The 23,018-nt window shown below is 35.9% G+C and overlaps 5 protein-coding genes across 5 annotated transcripts; 4 read left to right on the forward strand and 1 right to left on the reverse strand.

Annotated features, from left to right (window-relative positions):
* Positions 1-1,239: 1,239 nt before the first annotated feature.
* Tsp_11147 (histone deacetylase 1) lies at positions 1,240-6,920 on the reverse strand. Its single transcript, XM_003372078.1, has 16 exons — positions 6,824-6,920; positions 5,659-5,765; positions 5,476-5,505; positions 5,030-5,187; positions 3,810-3,891; positions 3,661-3,757; positions 3,440-3,514; positions 3,078-3,216; positions 2,876-3,017; positions 2,719-2,811; positions 2,554-2,662; positions 2,357-2,497; positions 2,178-2,289; positions 2,107-2,129; positions 1,892-2,062; positions 1,240-1,418 (listed from the first exon to the last, which is right to left on the reverse strand). Exons 1-16 carry the CDS (start codon positions 6,918-6,920, stop codon positions 1,240-1,242), a joined length of 1,755 nt encoding a protein of 584 aa, XP_003372126.1.
* A 4,576-nt stretch (positions 6,921-11,496) lies between these two features.
* On the forward strand, positions 11,497-15,316 carry Tsp_11146 (nuclear receptor-binding protein). The gene is made up of 4 exons (XM_003372079.1): positions 11,497-12,512; positions 12,569-12,798; positions 13,029-13,258; positions 14,894-15,316. The coding sequence occupies exons 1-4, from the start codon at positions 11,497-11,499 to the stop codon at positions 15,314-15,316; spliced, it is 1,899 nt and encodes a 632-aa protein (XP_003372127.1).
* A 325-nt stretch (positions 15,317-15,641) lies between these two features.
* On the forward strand, positions 15,642-16,706 carry Tsp_11145 (conserved hypothetical protein). Its single transcript, XM_003372080.1, has 4 exons — positions 15,642-15,772; positions 15,874-16,006; positions 16,209-16,224; positions 16,681-16,706. The coding sequence occupies exons 1-4, from the start codon at positions 15,642-15,644 to the stop codon at positions 16,704-16,706; spliced, it is 306 nt and encodes a 101-aa protein (XP_003372128.1).
* A 252-nt stretch (positions 16,707-16,958) lies between these two features.
* Tsp_11144 (crossover junction endonuclease EME1 superfamily) lies at positions 16,959-20,448 on the forward strand. Its single transcript, XM_003372081.1, has 2 exons — positions 16,959-18,346; positions 20,328-20,448. Exons 1-2 carry the CDS (start codon positions 16,959-16,961, stop codon positions 20,446-20,448), a joined length of 1,509 nt encoding a protein of 502 aa, XP_003372129.1.
* A 63-nt stretch (positions 20,449-20,511) lies between these two features.
* Tsp_11143 (hypothetical protein) lies at positions 20,512-22,654 on the forward strand. Its single transcript, XM_003372082.1, is given in 8 exon segments — positions 20,512-20,736; positions 20,747-20,904; positions 21,006-21,138; positions 21,341-21,356; positions 21,486-21,496; positions 22,088-22,290; positions 22,367-22,466; positions 22,538-22,654. 8 exon segments carry the CDS (start codon positions 20,512-20,514, stop codon positions 22,652-22,654), a joined length of 963 nt encoding a protein of 320 aa, XP_003372130.1.
* Positions 22,655-23,018: the final 364 nt, after the last annotated feature.

Consider the following 23,018-nt stretch of genomic DNA (forward strand, 5'->3'; position numbering starts at 1 on the left):
GTGGCATATCGTGCAAATGCCGTGGCTGACCAACTTAGCTAACGATGTTTTGGTTTAATTTCTGCTACCGTTGGTTGATGGTGTTGTTTGTTTGTTTATGATAAATCTGGTTTTGCTTGACAAGCAGACAAAGCAGTTTGTGCAGTTGAAATTTAAATCAAATTCTCTTGCTTTTTTCATTTATTATGCTACTTGGTGCAAATCATTTGCGGCTTTCATTGATTTACAAAGTTAATAATCGATCATTTGATAAATTCATCGACCAATCGAAACTGCTATCCTGCGCATCACTTTTTTAAACAAAACTCCTCGTTTGATAGTTACAACTGAATCTAAGATGTTATGCAAATATTTTTTCAAGTATCATAAGCTTTATTTTTTTTCAAAATGTCAACTTCCAGTTTGTGAAGAAATAAAAAAAGAAACTTGCACAGTGAATAGGAAATTTTCGACAATACAAAAATGTGGATGATAAGCTAGAAATGAGCAAATGCTTTGGCTTGATTTCACAGTATACAACTCACACAGTGCGCTCCATTAACGGCAATTTTCTAAGATAGAAGCTACAGTGTCAACATGGCAACAATTAACTTCCATCCATTTATCCAGCCGAAGCTGAGGTCAAGCTTGTTTGCAAATTAAGCTCTTTTCTGCGGCTAATGCAATAGCATATTAGCTCGCAACTCGCTGTCCAAAACGGGATGCATTTATATCTTGTACATAGTTTCATTTTTAATTGTGTAAAATTGTACACTTTAAATGTTCCCATTACTCACATCCATTTGCTTTATTTCGAACTTCGTGGGAACTGTTTATTTGTTGTTTCACTTCACCGAACTCTATTTTTCCTATACGTTTCAGTGTCTCTTGCCTTAAGCTACTTTTTACAACTATTAACACCAAGGTTTATACGCCATTATATTACGAATTGATTAGACAACATTATTCTTGTCGACGAAAAACATTATTAATGCCAATGATCAGGTAATCAGGAAACCGTTACGTCGTTAAGTGAGCTATTAAAACACGTTGCATTAGCTCGATTATTAGGATGACTTCAGTAAATGGCAATTGCATTCTTTTTGCGTAATGGCAATAATACAACTCTGTCATTTTTTAGTAGCTTCGAAATGACTTTACTTTTTCCCATTATTATGTTCGTCTGCATAACTTATCCAGACAAAAATAATCATCCAATACTTTCCAATGCATCACAAACAATGTTTGCAATAAGCAATTTTAGCACTGTTCCGCTGATTCTTCTTCTTCTCGATGCGATAATTCATATGATGTCAAATTCGAATGAACATTCTGCATAGACAAAATGAAAATTTTAAGCACACTGTATTCTTGTCTCCAAATACGGATGGAGCACTCTGGATTTAGAGTATATGCTAACTCTTTCACTTGATTATTTACTGTGAATACAACCGATTATCTATTGGGCAATACACAAGAAGAAAATGTGCGCTTGAATACATCAGAAAACAATAAGTCAACGTGCTGTTGTCACATACATGGATATATATGTATATAAACAAAAACGATATATTCAATTTATAAAACTGGACTCTACTTCTTACAGCAATTCATATTAATAGACGGACTGAATGCAGTAAATATTTGCGTATGTGCATCTATAATTTGTGAAGTATAGTAGATGAGTAAGTGTGCTTTGCTATTTTTGATTCATTCTCGTAAAATATGTTGTATTTACTAAATGGACTAAATATTGCAATGTAATTTCAGTATTATTCAAATTTTAAAAATCACGCTTCATCGTAAATTTTTTTTGTATACATGCAATTTTTCACTTAAGATGGACTATGCCATCTATTCCTAAAAATATGAAAAATGAAAAAATCTTCACCAATGAAAAAACATCAATTACCTGGCAACCATTCATTTTCTTCGAATATATCCAGTAATTCAGAATCTTCAGGCGGACTACTGCTTTCACTATCCTCAGAATCCTTACCTGGACTGCTGCTTCCAGAATTCTTATTATCTACAAAAGTGAGATATGTCAATTTCACGTAAAGACTGTTTCTTTCATATGCTGCTGCAAACCTTTTATTTCTACCGATGGTGCATGTTCTAACGAACGTATATTTTCACAAATATATTTTCTGAAATAAAAGTGAAATTGTTGGAAAGTAGCTGAAAACTAAACGTACCCAATATATTCCAAATAACGCGTTCCGTTCATATCTAACACATTTTTAGCAGCCGGAAGGTGCAGTTTGAATGAAGGAGAATAGAAATTGTAATATTCGTGAAAGGGTAAATCTAAAAAAAGATAATTTTTACTCAAACTGAAAAAAAATTCTCCCTTTTTTTCTTCTCCAAAAATAACCATTGTTTATTGGAACGTCTAACGCAATGGATGTTTCATAGGTCCAACAACGAGCAACATTATGCAAGGAATATCCACCACCTCCTAACAACATAAGCGGAATCTGCAACGATCGAACGAACTTAACACATTCACCGTGTCCTGAAATACCATTTGACTAAATAAATAATTTTCGCTTTCTTTCATTCACTACAAACCGCTAACTGAAAGATTGAAGCAACCCAAACGGTCGTGTGCCAGTGAATCTGCGCCACATTGCATAACAATAGCAGATGGGCGAAAATGTTCGACAATTTTTGTAATAATCTGTAAATAAACATTGTTTTTCAACTAAAATGATTTTTTGCATAAAAGAAAACAACCATTCGAAACAACGCCACATAGTTCGCATCACCAATTCCAGAATTTAACGGAACGTTCACAGCGTACTTCTCTCCTTCATCCAAGCCAATATCCTAAATAAAAAAAAACATTCATGTATATGTATATGCAGCAAAAGCAATATATGTATGCCATTACTTCCAGTCGACCGCTTCCAGGAAAAAAATCACCATATTTATGAAATGATACTGTCATGACTCGATTAGTCGTGTAAAACGCTTCTTCAACTCCGTCTCCATGATGACAGTCAATGTCAACATATAATACTCTGTCATAAACTCTAAAAAAACATCAGTTTTCAACTTAACATGAATCATTAACATTTTATAATGAACATTACTTTAACAATTCTAAGATAGCCAATACAATATCGTTGATGAAACAAAATCCAGACGCTTCATAACTTTTTGCGTGATGCATACCACCATTCCAATTTATAATAATATCACTAGTTCTCATATTCATAACACGTGCACTTGCTGGAATGTATAAAAATAGCTGTATTCTGCAAAACGCTCCACAGAATGTTGAAAAAACACACATATATATATATATATGACTGCAACAAATAAATGTTAAAGGAATTGTGCATTAAAATGTTACTGAATGCTTTTCACACTCTAGTTAGATCTCCTGTAATAAAATCCGTTTAGTGTTATCGTATCTGCAAAAAAATAACAAATATAACTTTTCTAAACTTACAAAGAGAGGAGCCAGCAACGGCACGACAGTATTCAAGAACGCCAAAAAATTCTGGACAGTCTGCATCACCACCACCTGAAAAAATTGAGATACAAAAAACAGATCATCATTATTAGATATCCATCAGAATAATATTGCTGCCAGATGTTCCAGATGTCAATGCAGAATTTCATTTAAATAAGAGAGGGCTTTTTATTGCCCAACAATTAATGCAAACTTACGTTTTTTAGATTTTGTTTTCGTTGCCACCTTTATTGCTTCAATGTATTCATTGGTATGAAAAACTTTCAAATCATCTTCCGATGCCCATTCTGTTTTCTGTAAAAGAATAATCGTAATACGCATAAACGGAAATAGCAAAAACAATTACCATAACTTTCATACACTGAGTCAATCCATAACTTTGTACCAAAGAGTCTGTCATTGCAGCTCTGAATGGTTTCATTAGGTGTCTGGAGGTAAAACTGAAGTTACCAATGGTATCTAAACAAATAAATACCCCAACACGATCATATCAATAAGCAACACTTATTAAATAATTTACAAATATTCATTTTTAAAATGCCACATGAATCATACCAACCAAAAATGTCACTGATATGAATGAACAAATCTCACGCATTTCGTCACAATATGCAAATATAACTAATGTGAACAAAGAAAAACATGCAAATAATATATCTCATTTTTGAATTATGTATTTTAAATAATAATAATAATAATAATCTACAGTTGCAATCCTTACAGTAAATGCAATCATTGAAACTGAAATTAATCATTTTACTGATTAGCAAAAATAAAATTTTAATAATTTAAAAAAAGGCGGTAAAACCTAATTATTCTGTTTCCTGATTTTTTTAATCTTATTTTTTAATTTACATGGAATATAAAGAATAATAGTCATAAAGTAAATAAAGAAATAAATAAAACAATAAATATAGATAAATAATAAAGGAGGCATAATTTTTACCATCCGAGAAGTAAACAACGCGTTTCTTATAATCATCAGTAGTTTTCGAGCCAAAATTAAATTTCGTAGGAAATACTTCGTGTTTTTCCAAAGCATCCATTTCATTCAGCCGCAAGTTCACAAGCTAAAACGTGCCGAAATTAAGCAAGCAGCAAATAAAATGAGAAATTAAAAGATTTTCAGGTACTCTTAACAGGAAAGAGGGAAATTGTGTCATGTGGATTAAAATGACTATAAGTAAGGTGAAAAATAGGTAAATCTCAATAATAATAATAATAATCTGTATCAAACTAGTTTTTTTCAATAATTTTCGCTTGAGTTTAAAACATGAATTACAATTTGTTTCATAAAAATACACTCAGCTCTCAACATTCGCAGAAATGAAAACCGTCAAAAAGATAAATCCTACTTTTAGATGCTGGTGTTTATGTGTGCAGCTATGAATCTGCAGATTCAATGCAGAGGTTGTTTCCGCATATGAGCTTCCACACTATAACAGTAGTGATAACGACTTAACCAAACCCCGAAGCTAAATAACTGCTACTGATGCTTAGATGAAAGAGATAAGAATATTAGAGTGAAGGGAAAGGAAGCGCGCTGCGAACGGCAGGTTAGCTTACGTCAGCAACGGTCCCACGATTGACGCTTGCTCCACAGACGGTTCAACTAGTCCAGGCATGTTTGGAAGCGCAGAACTTCCGCTTTCATGCTTGCACAGTCCAGCATTGCATGAGAATAACGCAAAATTTGAGTAAACACGTAATGCAGGAAGTAAATACTGTAGTCACAATGTTTTTCAAAAAAGATGCACCGGACAGTCCACTCACTTCTGTTAAGCTTGCATGCAAGAACACACTGATGATTTTAACTATTATACACTCAATCAAACGAATAAAAAATAAGTATGAGAAAAATGCTTAAAATGCAAATCAGTAGACGGTCCGTGATATCTCTTGCAGTTTTCAGACAACTGCGTAGGATTATAAGGCATCGGCGGACTGTATGAATAGAAGCGGCAAATATTTGCAGAAATTCAACGTTCGCAGTTTCGCCAGTACGCACATACCGCGCATGTTGAGAGCAGACTGTATTTCTTCTGAAAATTTTTTACTTTTACCGTTTATAAAAGGTGTTTGTCTACTTTTCATAGAATTTCCGAAATTTAAAAAGATTGGTCAGTTTAATTAAAAAAATACTGCTTTACGGAATCTGTGACATAAAAATGCAATAAACAGCCAAATGAGCAAACCTTTTCACTGAGTAAACATAATACTGATGATATCCATGAAACTGGAACGTACAGATTCAATAAAAAAATGTCTACACCCCAAGTAAATACTGACTTCAAAACTGCTGCTGAAAACAACAAGCACCAACTGTAGCAGCTGTAAATTAAAAAAATGTTGTGATAAATTATTGCCAAAAAGGTTTCAGTTTACTGCTTTACTTCCTGATTGATGCAGCAGCAAAACTGTAGTTTGATATTGTTCAACGAACTTCAAACAGTTTATGCCTTCCAGCTTTCAGCTAGAAAATACTGCAATGTTAGAATATATCATCATATGCAAAAAGTGAATTGCAACTTTTAATTATCATTTTCTGTAAATTGCACAAACAGTTTCATGTATCAGTTTAATATCATGTTTTATTACAATAGTATGTTTCATATTACAGCAAGTAATCAATGAAATAATAAAGTAAAATAATATCGTCCAACAGTAAATGCAATCTGCTTTTTTCACAGAATTGCTCCTAAAAATTAACACTGCTACTAAAACACCAGGCATACTCTATTATAAAAAATTTCTTAAAAATCAATTGAAATTCAATATACCTGAAATTTGCCTAAAAAAATACTGTAGTTTTTTTAAATAAAAGGCCGCTAAAATTTTATCATAATTTCATAAATTTTTCAAATTAAAACCTACTTTACAACATACAGTACCCCCAACGTAATGCAAGATTAATTTATAACTTCTGCTTATATTTCGCATATAAGCACGTAAAAAACATACAAAAATGTAATTTGCTTCAAAGTGCTATGCTTAAATGAAGCTTTTATGCTTAAAAGTAACAAAAAATCTATTCTGTTGCTGAATTACACTGCAGTTGTAATGCATTGCCGCTAGTTGCTATATTCTAAACCGGTTTCACTAGCCAGCGAGAAAAAGCAAAAGTAGCTACTTGAAAAGCAAGAAATCGTAAGCATGGGCAGAATGAAATCATAAGATATCAATCATTACTGCCAAGCGTTTACAATTAGATAAGAGAAAGTATTTCGTATTACAAAGGCCTGCAATCAATTTCGAAGAAAGGCAATAAGCAACTAGACAAACAATAATAATGATACATATATAAAATGTTATTCCTTCCTTAGCGAAGGCTTTCGCAAACACAATAACTTTCTCTCTCACGATGAGATGATCGTTTGAAATAATTGTTGCGAATTCTTATTTTAAGATTGACGTTTTTCATAGACTTATAGAACCCATGATATTTCTCATGATGCATTATACAAATAGGCTTTTTTGTTTCCCTGTTTTCGTGTCTGTAACAAAAGGTTAAAATTCTTCTTAACTTTATCACTAAACCAACAATTTTACACCCAATTTAAATTGCGAGCTAGTATTGAAATTTCTGTCAGCGAACTTTTTCAATTTGATGAATTTAAATTGGTAATTAACAACAGCTTGAAACATACAAATTAGTTTAATATGAGTAATAGAATGCTAAATTTTACAGGGGCATTTATTCAGCATTCATTACATGTGCATTTAGTAGTTTCACAGCGAGATTCACTGACGTTGTTGTCTTTATGTGAAGAAGTCATTATACAACGCAGCAGTGTACTTAGTATACGCCAGTTCTTTCTTTTTCACGTATGACAGTAGTAACATTTTTAGCTGTTCACTTAGTTGTATTTGTATCAGAATGCACATAAATACTTCGTTTAATAAATGATCATAATTTTTTATATATATAAAGGCGACATGCATTTTAGCTTAAGGCGGAAATATCACATTTCTGAGTGACAATAATACCAACTGTTGCTGTTGATGGATTCTGGTGCAGTATAACAATACTACTGCCACCAGTTTATTCTGCCAATTGGTCCAAAATAACTTTACAGACAAAAGTGAAAATTATTAATATATGCATTAGCGAAGGCATGAATAACTTTCAAAAGATTGCATAGATTAATATCACCGAGGCGTTCTATGTTGTAAACAAATCAAAACAGCGTAATCAATAAACGACCAAAATACATTTTAAAGCCAAAAAAATCAGTTACAAAATTTGCATGTCAAATATTACAAAAAATTAAACATTTTATCTGCACAAAGTGAAAAAAAGTAAAATGTTGGGCAAGACTTATTTTTCTCTAGCAAAGGAAAGCTAATTGATGCTATTTTCACTTTTATTATTGTTTTTAAAGTATACCTGTTGAAAGCTGAGATGAAGCTATTGTTATTTGTTACTGATTGACAATTGTTTGCGAAAGCAACTGTTATTACATGTGGCAAAGTTTCAAATCAAAGCCACCGCCTTTCAGTTTTGTGCACCGCTGCCGCATGCTAAGGGACTTTGTTGTGCTTTTAATAAGATTCGCATAAGATTTATATTTGAACATGTGCAGTGGTCATCAAAAGTGTCCTAGATACAGAATGTTCTTCTCTTTACGCTTGATAAATTAGAATATTTGACATTTGTCAAACAACACAACGTTGCCTTGGGCAGTTGTTCTCATAAGTCACGGGATTTTTGTTTGGCTACATATTTCTTGAAAAGATTTTTTTTTCGAACATCTATCATTAATTCTGTGAATAAATCACGAGATTGGATAGAGCATTTCGCACAAATTAGCTTATATATCAGTAATGGAAATGGAGAAATGGAAAAATTAAATAATATTGAAAAGCTAGGAATTAACTATTATCACATGACAACTGCTACAGCTCGACTGCTGCCAACGACGGAAAACTGTAACGGCGTTGTTGCAGAGAATTAGCAGGAAATATTTTGATGAACAAATTCATTTATTGCAAATAATCTATTACCAGTATTACGAATATACATGTGTAACTTGTGCATTAAAAACATTAATACGAATAAAATTTCAGTTTTAATTATTAGTAAGAAAAAACTTATTATAATTGTGAAAAGCAAAATATTCTGAAATTGAATCGATTATAAAATGAAATAAGTCAACCTTACCGACAACGACGTTAATAACAACGGTAACAATAAAAGTCAGCAACAATTTGACGAAGATGACAAGCACGAATAAAGTTTCAAACTGATCAAGCAACATCGTTCTCACAAATGTAACTTCAACCAATCAGATAAAATGGAAATGAATTGTCAATAATACTGGCTAAAATGTGCTTTGGAAACGTCAACCAAATGGACATCTGTTGTACAAGTATCAAAATATGCAACTGACAGTCAGTTGGTCAGATTTAAGCATAAGGCAAACAGCAACAACGACTACTTGGATGTCAAATAAATAACATTCAACTGAAGCATTATCTTCGATATGATCATCATATTTTTTCTCTGTAAAAGTGGGGGAGAAAATAAAAGATAATTTAAACTAAAAAAATAATGTTTGCATTAAAAATAGACGTGCATCTGTGGCAGTGAATTTGTCCATCTCAGCGGCAGCTTTGACTATTGACTGGGATGAAGTTTTTTAAAAGCAATCGTAAAAAGCTTCATAAATTAAAGCGAATTTTCCATTAAACAGTTTTTACTGATTCAATTAACGGACCAGATGTGCACGTGCTTAGTAAATTGAAAAATAATATCTTCTATGAAAAAGTGTACACTTTACGACAATTCAGTATCATCAATTCGATGTTCAAAAACAACATTACCATCACCGATGCACAATTTTGCACGTCATCTGTAAAAATTAAAAAAAGAAAAAATTATTAACTTATCAAAAAAATCTAATTGATAGATGCAGTTTTAATAAATAATTTTCAAAAAAGGATTAATAATGCGGAATGGGTTTTTTTCTATTTATAAAGTGTCGTCCACTATCGAGCGCCGTTATGAAATTTTTGAGATCTCTATTACGGTAAATAATTTTTCGAATGTTACTTAAAATAACACTGAAAAATATTTCAAATTAAAAAAATAAAGTATACATATATCGTTGAATAGATGAAAAAGATATTGTATATTTGTTGTGCACTATTGCAACGTTAAATGTTTCAGGAAAAAGAGAATAAGTTTGAAATTAAAAATAAATTCACAGGGAAAAAGATTAAAATTTTTCAACCCATAAACTGTTCAAATAGATTAAATAATAAAAGTTTCAAACGAACACTATGATAAAGTTTTTAACGTCAACAAAATTATCATAGTCGAAATATTGTTTATTCATAAACTTTATCATGTATGTATTTTAGCATACAACTTTTTGTTAATTTTTTCTTTTTTATCGTGAAATATTATTTGATAAAATAAGAATTAAACTTTTCTGGTATTTCTATATATTCTTTAATAATTGGTGATAAAATGATGCAAATTTTCGATGATGTTTGTGCAAGGTTTTCCAATTTTTATCTATCGAAACTTGTTCTCGAGCTATAAATTTCACCAACGCAGAAATGACGCATCAATTGCGCTTTGAAGAGCATTTTTCCCCCTCCCCCCCCTGGTTAAAAAGGTCATTGTTCTTTAAATGATGAATTTTAAATCGTTTCACAAATCGAAGCTGTGTTCTTTCAACCGAAAACTGCTTTACAAAGTAGATGCATATGTTTCCGTTTCTAAAGGCATCAATTTTTTTTATTTATTGCTCCTCTCGTTGGAACAATTGAAGCTAGTTTGTTCAAAAGATCATTGAATATGTCGGCAGTCTGCTTTAATAGCCTACGCTATTTTTATCGCTTTGTAATCTGTGTTTTTCATTTCCAAGTAAATATTACACTTTGAAATTTAAATCTTCTATTTGAGATAAAAAAACCAACTTTATTTTAAGATAAATTAACTACTATGATGATCAAAATGTTGAAATGAAAATCTACTGCCTGTGCAAAAGGTTTTTGAAATTTAACACACTGCATCTTCTATGACTCCCTTTATACTGAAAAAAATACGCTTTACGTAAGTTATAATTGAATAATATGCTCAATAAGTTTCATTTTCCCTTATTGGCAGTTGATTTTGTATACTGTATCTGGCATTTGAGTTTTTCAAATATACCAAAATAAATTAACTTTATATAAGTTTTTTTTTGAAATTTTAAGATGAAAATTGTTATAAATATAGTGGAATAGATTTAAATTTCTTAAAAACCTACCATACTGTACAAAATGATTATTAAGTTTTTCATACTGTAAGTTTTTTGTAATGCATTGTAATAGTGTTGCCGTTGTTTTGTTGGCATTTCAGCTGAGCGTTTGGACGTTTTTCGGCGTTTCCAGTGCGATGTGTTGCGTTGGGCGAATGATTTCTTCGTACGCTGTAGTGGCTGGTTGTTCCGACGTGAAAAGAAGCGTTCGTATCGATAAAAGACGGCGTCTGTCGACTTCGAAGCGATCAATTGATTGTTGGATAAATTTGTGCAAGTTGTTTTTTTTTCTTTCGTTTTTATTCTTTCGCATGACAGTTTGTTTCAATAGTCGATGTGTTAATGTGTGATTTTATTTTTGATTACTTTGGGATGCGTTTTTGTTTGAAGTTTTCCTTGATTCAACAATATTTGTTTGTTTTGTTTTGTTTAATTAATTTCTTATGTCAGTTGGTTTTCCCAATTTTCTAAATTGATGCATTTCGTTGAAGAAGATCAAGGCCACATTTTTGCGAATGCCTACGTTTTGAAAACAACGAGAAGCTGAATTGTCAGTCAATCAGAAATGAAATTATTGTTATGATTATTATTATTATTGATTCGTTATTTGCACTGGTTGATGACAAGTTTTTTCCATTTTGCCGGCTAGTGTGATTTGAGCAGTCAGTTGAAATGTAGCGAAGCAAGTGAGCGCGTTCGCGTGCTGTGACGGTTTAGACGATATTGTAAACGAGAGAATTGGTTTTATTATTCGGTTAATTTTTTTCGCAGAATTTCATGGACATGCGCAAGCAGAGCACGGCTTCGTTGAGTGACGACGACTCGGACGAGGAGAGCGATGCCGTGTTGGAGGAGAGTCCCTGCGGTCGGTGGCAAAAAAGGCGCGAACGGGTCAGCCAACGCGACGTACCCGGCATCGACGCCGCCTATTTGGCCATGGACACGGAACTCGGTGTCGAAGTGGTCTGGAACGAGGTGCATTTTTCGGAAAGGAGAAAACTGCGTGCCGAGCTGCAAGAGATACGGCTCGTGTTCGACCGGCTCACCAGGCTCGAACATCCGAATTTGATCAAATTGCACAGCTACTGGTTGGACACGAACTGCGACAAGCAGAGGGTGATTTTCATCACCGAGTACATGTCCAGCGGGTCGGTGTCGCAGTTTATGAAGCGCACCGCCCGCGGAGGCAAGGCGCTCGGTTTGAAAGCGTGGAAAAAGTGGTGCATGCCGGTGCTGTTGGCTTTGGACTATTTGCACTCGTTCGAGCCGCCGGTCGTCCACTGCAACTTGACCAGCGACACGATTTTCATCCAGCAGAACGGTTTGATCAAGATCGGCTGCGTCACGCCCTACCTGATCCACCAGCACGTGAAAACGTACCGGGAAAATATACGCAATTTGCACTACATCGCGCCCGAATACCGCCGCATCGGCGACCAACTGTCGCCGGCCGTTGACATCTACGCGTTCGGCATCTGCGCGCTCGAGATGGCTTTGCAGGGCGTGGCCGGCACTTCGCCGGACCAGATCCAACGGTCACTGCAGTTGGTCGAAGACGACGAGCAGAGGCGTCTGATCAGCCTTTGCTTGGAGCATGATCCTTGCGTCAGACCGTCGGCGCGCCAGTTGATCCTCCAGCCTGCGCTGTTCGAAGTGCCGTCGTTGCGCCTGCTCGCCGCGCACATGGTCATATTGGACTATTTCGACTCGTCGTTCGCCGACTGCGACGCCCGACTACGCAAAGACAAGACTCGTGTTTTGGCGGAAATTGTCCGTCCGGACGGTGAATCGTCGTGCAGGTTGGTGGTGATTTTTCGTATCGTTGGGCACGCATGAAATTCCACAAAAATTTCAGACTGACAGAATATGACATGCCGGCGACGGATTTGAACAAATTTCTAGAAGACGTCCGCACCGGCGTGTATCCGTTGACCGCGTTGAAACGACGCGCCACGTCGGCTTACTGTACCGACGCAGGTCGGCGCGGACGGATTGACGAAAATGGCGGGCCAGTTGACGGCCGCGGCCGTGATCGTTCGCGCGCCCACGCGTTCCACACCGTCCCAGAGCACAGACTGTGCAACGGTTTGGCCGGCGACGACGACGACGACGACGACTTTGACTACGACGAAGAACGGCACGTCGAAACACGCCAACTCGTCGACCAACGGGCTGAAGTCCGTTCGGCGGTACCCGTTACCTCGGCCGCCGCCCCTGCTAACGTGGCCGAAGCGGGCGTCGACTCGGCGTCCGGGTCCGGATCCGGCACCGCGACCGCGGCCCATTCGACCGCGTCCATGCATTTGACGCTGCAGCTGAAGTACGAGGACAGCATGCGCCGGGAGTTGAGCTGCGAAATTGCCGACACCGACACCGGCGAGGCGTTGTCCGACGAGCTGGTCCACTATGGCTTCATTCGACCCAACGACCAGCTCAGTTGTGCCAAGTTGATCACCAGCGTCGTCGAAGCGTACAGGCTCAATCGATTGTCGGTCGACGACAAGTCGCCATGACGAATCTTGGTCACCGATGTTTGGCAAACGTTGTCACACTACCACCACCACCATCATCACCATCACATATTTATTATCTAATCGTTTTACAAATCTTCTCCTCAAATTCCATTGTTTACCTGTTTGTCTTTATCTGCGCTTCACAACTACTGCTTTGCTTGTTTTACATATTATTTATCTGATTTTTTTTCTTTTTCCAATTCTCATGCCTTTGCCATCGATGTGAACATCACTGGTAGCAGACTTTCACACCCACACACACGCACGCACACGCACATATAGATGATATTTATTTAAATCAACGGTATTTCACGGCGGTGACAAACATTTTATTCTTATTTATTGATTTTTTTTCTCTAGAACGCATTCATTTATTCAAGTAAAAACATATTTATATTTATATTTATATTTATTGCACACATCAGCTTGCAGTGACAATTTTCAAACTTGTTCAACGTTTCCTTTCAGAGTTTTAATAGTTTCTTTTTTCCAATTTTGTTGAAAATTTCCAATAACCTGATGTTTCCCTTTTCTTCCATATTGTTCGCGTTCTCCAGTGGATCAATAAAAACAAAAGAAAATCTTCGAAATATAACTCAACCAAACAACTACTATAACCATTTTTTCAATTTATCAGAAACAAAAATCACAATTTCACAAAAATAAATTCCATCCTTCCCATTTCCTTTGTGCACGTCATGTATTTCACTTTCTACGCAACAGTACGCTGTAAGCTGCTTTTCAATTGAATGCTTCAAACCAACTTCAGTGGAGTAGGTAGACCTGCTTTCCCCCAACCAACCCGACCTACTTTTTCCAAGTACATTCCATTGGTTGCTGCTCTGATGAACGCATCTAAATTGAATTTTTCTTTTGTCGTTCATATGGATTCTGTTTGTCAAATACTGATTTCTTTTGCATCTAAATCCCCAACCCCACCCACCATTCATTTTTTGATCGCTTACAATCAAAATTTAAACATGCCGTTCGCCAATGAATTTGCATAGTGATTGGCCCCGACGTGCCCTCTTCGCTTAAGCAATTTCCAGATCAACAATCATTTCTCTACGCAACCTAATTCCATTAGACTGACAAATAGTGGGCTTGAACTGCGCGAATCAAAGCGACAACCAACAAAATTTAGATGAGAAAAAAGTAGACGCAGTTCGTAAAGAGCTAAAAAAAAGTACAATGAACAGTAGAAACAAAAGATCAAAATCGAGGGAAAAAACAGGCAGTAACACTTGATAAAATACACTCCCCTAAAAAATGTGGCAAACGCAACGGAAGCGTAACTTGAGTTATTTTATACTGTAATTGACACGCACATAGATGACGCAATCGTCTGTGAATACGGTATGTTTATCATCAATAAAGCCTACTCTCTCAGATGCGAACATTTTACGATACTCAGAACAGTGAGTACAAAGCTATAAAAATTTTCTGCTTAAAATCGTATCAACTACAAGCATTCAACATTTCACAAACAGAAGACTAAATTGACGTTGGTACAGAAAACCAAATTGAACTTGCTTTCCATTTCCTTCTACTGTAGCAACGACTGTGACGTAATTAGTTCAGTTTGGCTGTCTGTTGCTTTACTGATGTGCGCATAGTTTCTTCTTGTGCACTTGTTGATATCTTATTAAATTATATATCCGTGGTAGGATGGACAGCGTGTCGTAGAAATTGTATTTTTTCATCAGCAATGGGAAAGCAGTGGCCTGTTGAACAAAACCGTCGATCCGTTTGTTAAATCAAGACGCACTAGAAGACTATATCAGACACATACGTTTCTATCGATGTTTCCAGTTTTCTTGAAATTTGGGCTATTTGGCAGTATATGCGGATTTGAGACAGTGAAAATGAATACAACGAAAGTACGCAAGAAATTACTGGCCGACGAAGCATGGCATCCCAAACAGCGTAGCAAATTTCAAACTACACCTGCGTCAAACACGTTATTCAGGTCGTCGGTTAAAGCGAAGATCAATGACGTAGCGGATCGAACACGTCGAAGAATTGTCGATGTTGTATGTCAAGTCTCCACATGGGCTCTCGACACGTATCGACATGCAAACGCAGAGTAGTGATGGAATTGGAAAGATCTGGCGGATGGAACAGTACCCACTAGTTTCCTTTTATCGCTGACAATGACGAGGGCACCCGAAACGTCGGAAGTACCAATCACTTACGATAAGGTACACTTCAAAGAACGCTTTCTTCAAGCAGTTCTAATTGATCAAAACAAGGCGACTACGGCACGCGAATCACGTGGCTTCGGCTCGGGAATAAGTTCCATTTACAATGGTGGACCGAATTGCTTCAGCAGTAGCGGAGCAGAGCCCCAGTCGCTAAAGAAGCAGGTCGCTTTTGCTGTTATTCTAGGCCGATGGCAACAGTACTGTTGATGCCATGAAATTCAATCCATTGAATGTTTCTCGTGGTGTATGGTATGCAAAATTCAGTGAGATCGTCGCACATTGGCCTGCAGAGCAGATTTTATTCTTTTTCTTCGCTGAACTTGATTGTTGTATAACTATAATGTTTTGTTTGTTTGTTTTGTTGGAATAAATTTTCTATTATTGATTTCGTTTTTGAATATTGCAGTACATCATTGACGAACATTGAATTAGTCGAATTTCAGTTTTGTTTCTGATCGCTGTCCGTTTAAAGTGAAACGTCGTCGGCTAGGGAAGCTTTGTTCGCACTTAGGAATAACATTGTCACATTTATTGTCAACTGTGCTTGATTTGTGGAAAAACTGGCAATACTGCAGTGTTATTTTATTTGTTATTATTGTAATTCTGTAACTTGTAGAAACGATAACCAATGTTTTCCAGTATTTATAAACAGCCTCTTTTTCTTATTGAACCCGTAATAGGTTGATATTTTTCATAATGCGCAGCTTCGGTAGCTATATGCATGGTATTAATGCAGAAAAGTACGAAAATTACAGTATTAATTGATAGAATTTTTCAGATTAATCTGGTAGAAAGTATATGCGTAAATAATATATAAATAATATTCTAACTCGAACGCCATTTAGTTAATATTTTTCAAATTACCAGTTGCCAGTTTGCTTTCCGTTTTTGGTAATTGTACTTGATTAATATTTTCATTACAGTATCCTGTAGAGTTTGAATTTTTTCGACCGTATTTTTAGCATTATTTTTGTATTTAGATTTGTCATATTTGTCTGTTTGTGTACTTTTTATATTTTTTTGCTCTATAAATGATTTGATTCTTCAAGTTTTTCAAACGAGCCTCATACTTTCTTTTAATTAATTATGCACGTTGTTATGTTTTCGTGTTGTTTAGTACGCTTGAGTGGTCGTGTTCATTTTTTGCATCTCTTGAACAATGAGTATTTGATGTTTTTTTTACATTTTTTGTTTATTTTTGTTTTTGTAGTTCATTTTTTGAGCATTTAAGTTTGGTATTCTTTTTATAGCACTGTTGTGTGATGTTGACAATTAATTCATTAGGTGTAACTTTCTTATTTTTTATAATTGCATTAATATTGGAGTAATTTTATTATTTTTTGTACGTATTTTAACAAGTTGTTGCTTTTATTGTTTTTTCTTTGAGTTCCCTTGATAAAAGTACTTTTTGAACAATTTAATATTTTTATTTGAATTTGCATCGTTTTTTTGTTAAATTTTTATACTGCAATTTTGATTTTGCACAGTTATAGTTTAATTGATATAGATTTCTTTGGTTAATTAGAAAATGAACACGGACGTCAATGCGCCAGTTATCACTGTGGACGAAATTGAAGTAATCAAGAATGATTTTGACCGAACAGAAGGCACCACTGATAGCTATACCGGTACGCTTCGGTATGTTGTTGTAACACCTGAAGTATTTTTGTCCGAATTTATAGAAGTGATTGATTTGTGTTGTGAAAGTGAAGAGTATGTGGAAAATGTGGATTTAGAGATTTGCAACATGGACATCGACTGTGGTTACATTTATGAATCCCCACAGTATGAAGAAGTGGGTGCGTGTTCGGAGCATACGGTTCCGAATATTTTGAACATGGAAAAGAAAATTTCGAAAAATGGAATTAATGAAATGGTAGAAAATGCAGCAAGTATGTGTAAGAAACAGTTAGCACCTGAAGAAATTTGGCGTGGTGTAACTGTTGTGATGGACGAACGGCATGAACTGCGCGATCAGATGCCATCTGTTCTGCAGGGAACATTATCGGAGAAGCAGAAGAATCTTCGACAGGCATGTGACCCGGCTTTTTTTGCGCTTATGCCAATGGTTTCAGATAATGTTATTGGCTTTCTACAACGATCTGACGATAAAACCCGATCTCAGTTAGATGAAGAAGTTCTGCTCACGTTTACTCCATTGAAATTTATTCAACTTGTGAATAATACAGTTAATGAAAGCCCTATCGATTTTGAAGAAATTGGCAGTAAAAGTTTAATTCATTTTGTTGATATGATAAAAGAGAGATTTTTGCCTCTTCAAGTACGAATAACAGTTGTTGTGTTGCATTTGCAGTCTTATTTCCAAGAGCTTCGTCGTTACGAAGATTGCAACCTTAAGCAGCGTTTGCAGAACCGTGCGGAGATTTTGTCCGTTAAAAAATATCCACTACTTGGTTCTTGTCGCACGTTAATATCACGCAAGCAAGTTACTTTAGCGGGGATTCGATTGCAAATGGAAAGACAGGTCAATATTCACGAACTGAATGATATTGCTGAACTGGCAGCGTTGGTCATTTCTTTTAGTAAAGCAGTTTCAGAACGAGAGCAAAGACGCCGCTTGGCCAGTGTCCACAATTTTCCTTTTCTACCCGAAGGTGAATTGGCCAGTCGTGGCGTGAAGCTGGATGATCGTAATGGAAAGGGATGCGGTGAATTGTGGAGGCGTCTTTTGCAGCAGTGTTTTGGTCGTTGCTTTCCTGAAGGGGCAGAAGCAATTGCTAGAAAATATCCTACTCCACAACATTTGCTTAGAGCTTACGACAAATTGAATACAGACGAGGAGCGCATGAAGCTGTTGGCAAATTTAGTTGTACGTACTAAATATGATTTTGATCGTCGACTGGGAGAAGCGTATTCTAAAAAGGTGTTCTTAGCTTTCACTTGTCTTGATCCAAAGTTTGTTGTTGCTTAATGATGTATCATGTTGATTGTTTACAAATTCATTTGTGCATATTTTTAGAAGAGGTTTTGTAATAAATATTTTTTTATCAAATTACTTCCAAAAAATTGCCAAACGTGGATAAGCGATATACTACATGTAAAAGCGAAATTTTGGCACTCTATTGCTTGGCGTGTGTGTTTTAGCTTATTATTTTAGATGTAATATTTTTCAAATTATTTGAGTAAAATTAATTTGAATGCGTTTTGTTTGTTAGCCGTCGACTGAGATGAAGAAAGCAAAAATTCCACCAAGACTACTTAATGCTTAACTGTGAAGAAATTTCTCTCAGTGAAAACGGGCTTATCATATATTCTTAATAGTCATATCAGGTGAGAAGCAAACAGAATGGAATTTAAATTGGCTAACAATTGATTCAAAGTAAATACTGGTTTTAATTTATACAGTTGCAGAACAGCGGTTGAATAATTTCGGGAAATATTGTTCATTTGTGCACATTATGTGGCGCGCAGCTGTTGCTGACCTGTTCCACGGCTTTCAGGCCGGCGCGTCTTCTTTGGGCGGGGGCGTTGTCCGTCGAAACTCTTGCGACGCCTCTCTGTTCCTCCCGGCGTTTCGATATTCTCCGTATAGAATGCGTAACGTTCATTGATAAGGACAAACAGCCCAGGCAAGCACACAATCTATAACACCCGAACTAACTACCGATGGACAGCTGCCGCCTTATATATATCGCCTCCAAGTCAGGGCAGACCGCGTAGCTTCCGCCTGGCGCCTTTAACTTGCCGAGATTGTCGGCTGGTAAGAGGGGGCAGATTCTGGTCCCTGTTATCTTGCTGCGAATTCCTTTGTCTGCCAGTAACCTGGATGTTGGCGTCTTCTTTAGCCGCTGGTCGGACGTAGCCCAATCTGGCATCTGCCGTGACCGCTCAGGGCTCTGCATCAGAGAGCTTCCACCGTTGATGTACATAACATAACAATGGTTAAAGATGATAATGTTGCTCGAGCAACATGAATAACTGAGAGGAGTTGCAATATACATATATATATATATATATATATATATATATATATATATATATATGCACTGGCGGTGACTGAATTATCCAGCTTCGCCACTTATCCGGCTGAACCAAGAACATCCACAATTGCGTGAGCAGCTTTAGTGATCTTCTACAGTTTGTAAACATATGCTGTGAATATTAATTTATTACAAATTTTATTTACTTCACTTTTTTATTACGATTTTTTTCTGAGAAGAATATACCACATTCAAAATGTAGACAACGGTACTGCATCGTAACTTGAGTTATTTTATACTGTAATTGACACGCACATAGATGACGTAATTGTCTGTGAATACGGTATGTTTATCATCAATAAAGCCTACTCTCTCAGATGCGAAAATTTTACGATACTCAGAACATTGAGTACAAAGCTATAAAAATTTTCTGCTTAAAACCGTATCAACTACAAGCATTCAACATTTCACAAACAGAAGACTAAATTGACGTTGGTACAGAAAACCAAATTGAACTTGCTTTCCATTTCCTTCTACTGTAGCAACGACTGTGACGTAATTAGTTCAGTTTGGCTGTCTGTTGCTTTACTGATGTGCGCATAGTTTCTTCTTGTGCACTTGTTGATATCTTATTAAATTATATATCCGTGGTAGGATGGACAGCGTGTCGTAGAAATTGTATTTTTTCATCAGCAATGGGAAAGCAGTGGCCTGTTGAACAAAACCGTCGATCCGTTTGTTAAATCAAGACGCACTAGAAGACTATATCAGACACATACGTTTCTATCGATGTTTCCAGTTTTCTTGAAATTTGGGCTATTTGGCAGTATATGCGGATTTGAGACAGTGAAAATGAATACAACGAAAGTACGCAAGAAATTACTGGCCGACGAAGCATGGCATCCCAAACAGCGTAGCAAATTTCAAACTACACCTGCGTCAAACACGTTATTCAGGTCGTCGGTTAAAGCGAAGATCAATGACGTAGCGGATCGAACACGTCGAAGAATTATCGATGTTGTATGTCAAGTCTCCACATGGGCTCTCGACACGTATCGACATGCAAACGCAGAGTAGTGATGGAATTGGAAAGATCTGGCGGATGGAACAGTACCCAGTAGTTTCCTTTTATCGCTGACAATGACGAGGGCACCCGAAACGTCGGAAGTACCAATCACTTACGATAAGGTACACTTCAAAGAACGCTTTCTTCAAGCAGTTCTAATTGATCAAAACAAGGCGACTACGGCACGCGAATCACGTGGCTTCGGCTCGGGAATAAGTTCCATTTACAATGGTGGACCGAATTGCTTCAGCAGTAGCGGAGCAGAGCCCCAGTCGCTAAAGAAGCAGGTCGCTTTTGCTGTTATTCTAGGCTGATGGCAACAGTACTGTTGATGCCATGAAATTCAATCCATTGGATGTTTCTCGTGGTGTATGGTATGCAAAATTCAGTGAGATCGTCGCACATTGGCCTGCAGAGCAGATTTTATTCTTTTTCTTCGCTGAACTTGATTGTTGTATAACTATAATGTTTTGTTTGTTTGTTTTGTTGGAATAAATTTTCTATTATTGATTTCATTTTTGAATATTGCAGTACATCATTGACGAACATTGAATTAGTCGAATTTCAGTTTTGTTTCTGATCGCTGTCCGCTTAAAGTGAAACGTCGTCGGCTAGGGAAGCTTTGTTCGCACTTAGGAATAACATTGTCACATTTATTGTCAACTGTGCTTGATTTGTGGAAAAACTGGCAATACTGCAGTGTTATTTTATTTGTTATTATTGTAATTCTGTAACTTGTAGAAACGATAACCAATGTTTTCCAGTATTTATAAACAGCCTCTTTTTCTTATTGAACCCGTAATAGGTTGATATTTTTCATAATGCGCAGCTTCGGTAGCTATATGCATGGTATTAATGCAGAAAAGTACGAAAATTACAGTATTAATTGATAGAATTTTTCAGATTAATCTGGTAGAAAGTATATGCGTAAATAATATATAAATAATATTCTAACTCGAACGCCATTTAGTTAATATTTTTCAAATTACCAGTTGCCAGTTTGCTTTCCGTTTTTGGTAATTATACTTGATTAATGTTTTTATTACAGTATCCTGTAGAGTTTGAATTTTTTCGACCGTATTTTTAGCATTATTTTTGTATTTAGATTTGTCATATTTGTCTGTTTGTGTACTTTTTATATTTTTTTGCTCTATAAATGATTTGATTCTTCAAGTTTTTCAAACGAGTCTCATGCTTTCTTTTAATTAATTATGCACGTTGTTATGTTTTCGTGTTGTTTAGTACGCTTGAGTGGTCGTGTTCATTTATTGCAACTCTTGAACAATGAATATTTGATGTTTTTTTACATTTTTTGTTTATTTTTGTTTTTGTAGTTCATTTTTTGAGCATTTAAGTTTGGTATTCTTTTTATAGCACTGTTGTGTGATGTTGACAATTAATTCATTAGGTGTAACTTTCTTATTTTTTATAATTTCATTAATATTGGAGTAATTTTATTATTTTTTGTGCGTATTTTAACAAGTTGTTGCTTTTATTGTTTTTTCTTTGAGTTCCCTTTATAAAAGTACTTTTTGAACAATTTTATATTTTTATTTGAATTTGCATCGTTTTTTTTGTTAAATTTTTATACTGCAATTTTGATTTCGCACAGTTATAGTTTAATTGATATAGATTTTTTTGGTTAATTAGAAAATGAACACGGACGTCAATGTGCCAGTTATCACTGTGGACGAAATTGAAGTTATCAAGAATGGTTTTGACCGAACAGAAGGCACCACTGATAGCTATACCGGTACGCTTCGGTATGTTGTTGTAACACCTGAAGTATTTTTGCCTGAATTTGTAGAAGTGATTGATTTGTGTTGCGTAAGTGAAGCTGCAGCTGCCGTCGTGTTATTGTAACACTTGTCTGGTTGTTGTCTCATTTTTGTTATCTCGGGTATGAGCATTCAGCTCTTTTCTTTTGAGCCGGCTAAAATGGGTTTTACGTCGGGCTAAGTTTGTTGGCTTCTGGCCTATTTTATGTCATTTTTTTATTTGTGTTTCATTATGCTGCGTTGGTTGTCATGTTTATGCTAGGTTCTGTTTACGGTTTATCAGTTATTATGTTTGAAGTTGCTCTCAATTATGCGTTGTTAGGGCGGCTGCAACCATGATGCTGTTGTTGAAGGAGTGTTGAATTGTAGCAACAGGTTGAAGAGGCGCCATCAACAGGGTGTTCAGCAGTGGTCGACAACATTTGTCTGCCTATCATGAAAGCAAAGGTTTGTAAATTGTTGTGGATGCTATGACATCTTTGGTGGCATGGAATTCAGAGGCATTTACGTTGGTGATTAGTGAAATGCTGCTCGCTGACTTGAGTTTTCCTTGCTTGAATGCTTGAAGATTCAACGAAACCAACTTGCATTTGGTTGTAAATGAGAGGTAAATTTGAATTTATTTATTTTTTAAATTTTATTTGGCATGAACTCAGCATGGGATGGCCGGAGGGGTGCATTGCGCTAAATTGATTTAATTAATGCCAATTGTACAGCGGTAAGGAAATATTTGTGCCAATCAACTTTTCTTACCTTACACAAAGAATGGTGTCAGTCGCTGAAAGATTGAATTTTCATTAATG

This window comes from Trichinella spiralis, assembly GCF_000181795.1.
Source record: "Trichinella spiralis strain ISS 195 chromosome Unknown Scfld9, whole genome shotgun sequence".
Taxonomy (NCBI): domain Eukaryota; kingdom Metazoa; phylum Nematoda; class Enoplea; order Trichinellida; family Trichinellidae; genus Trichinella; species Trichinella spiralis.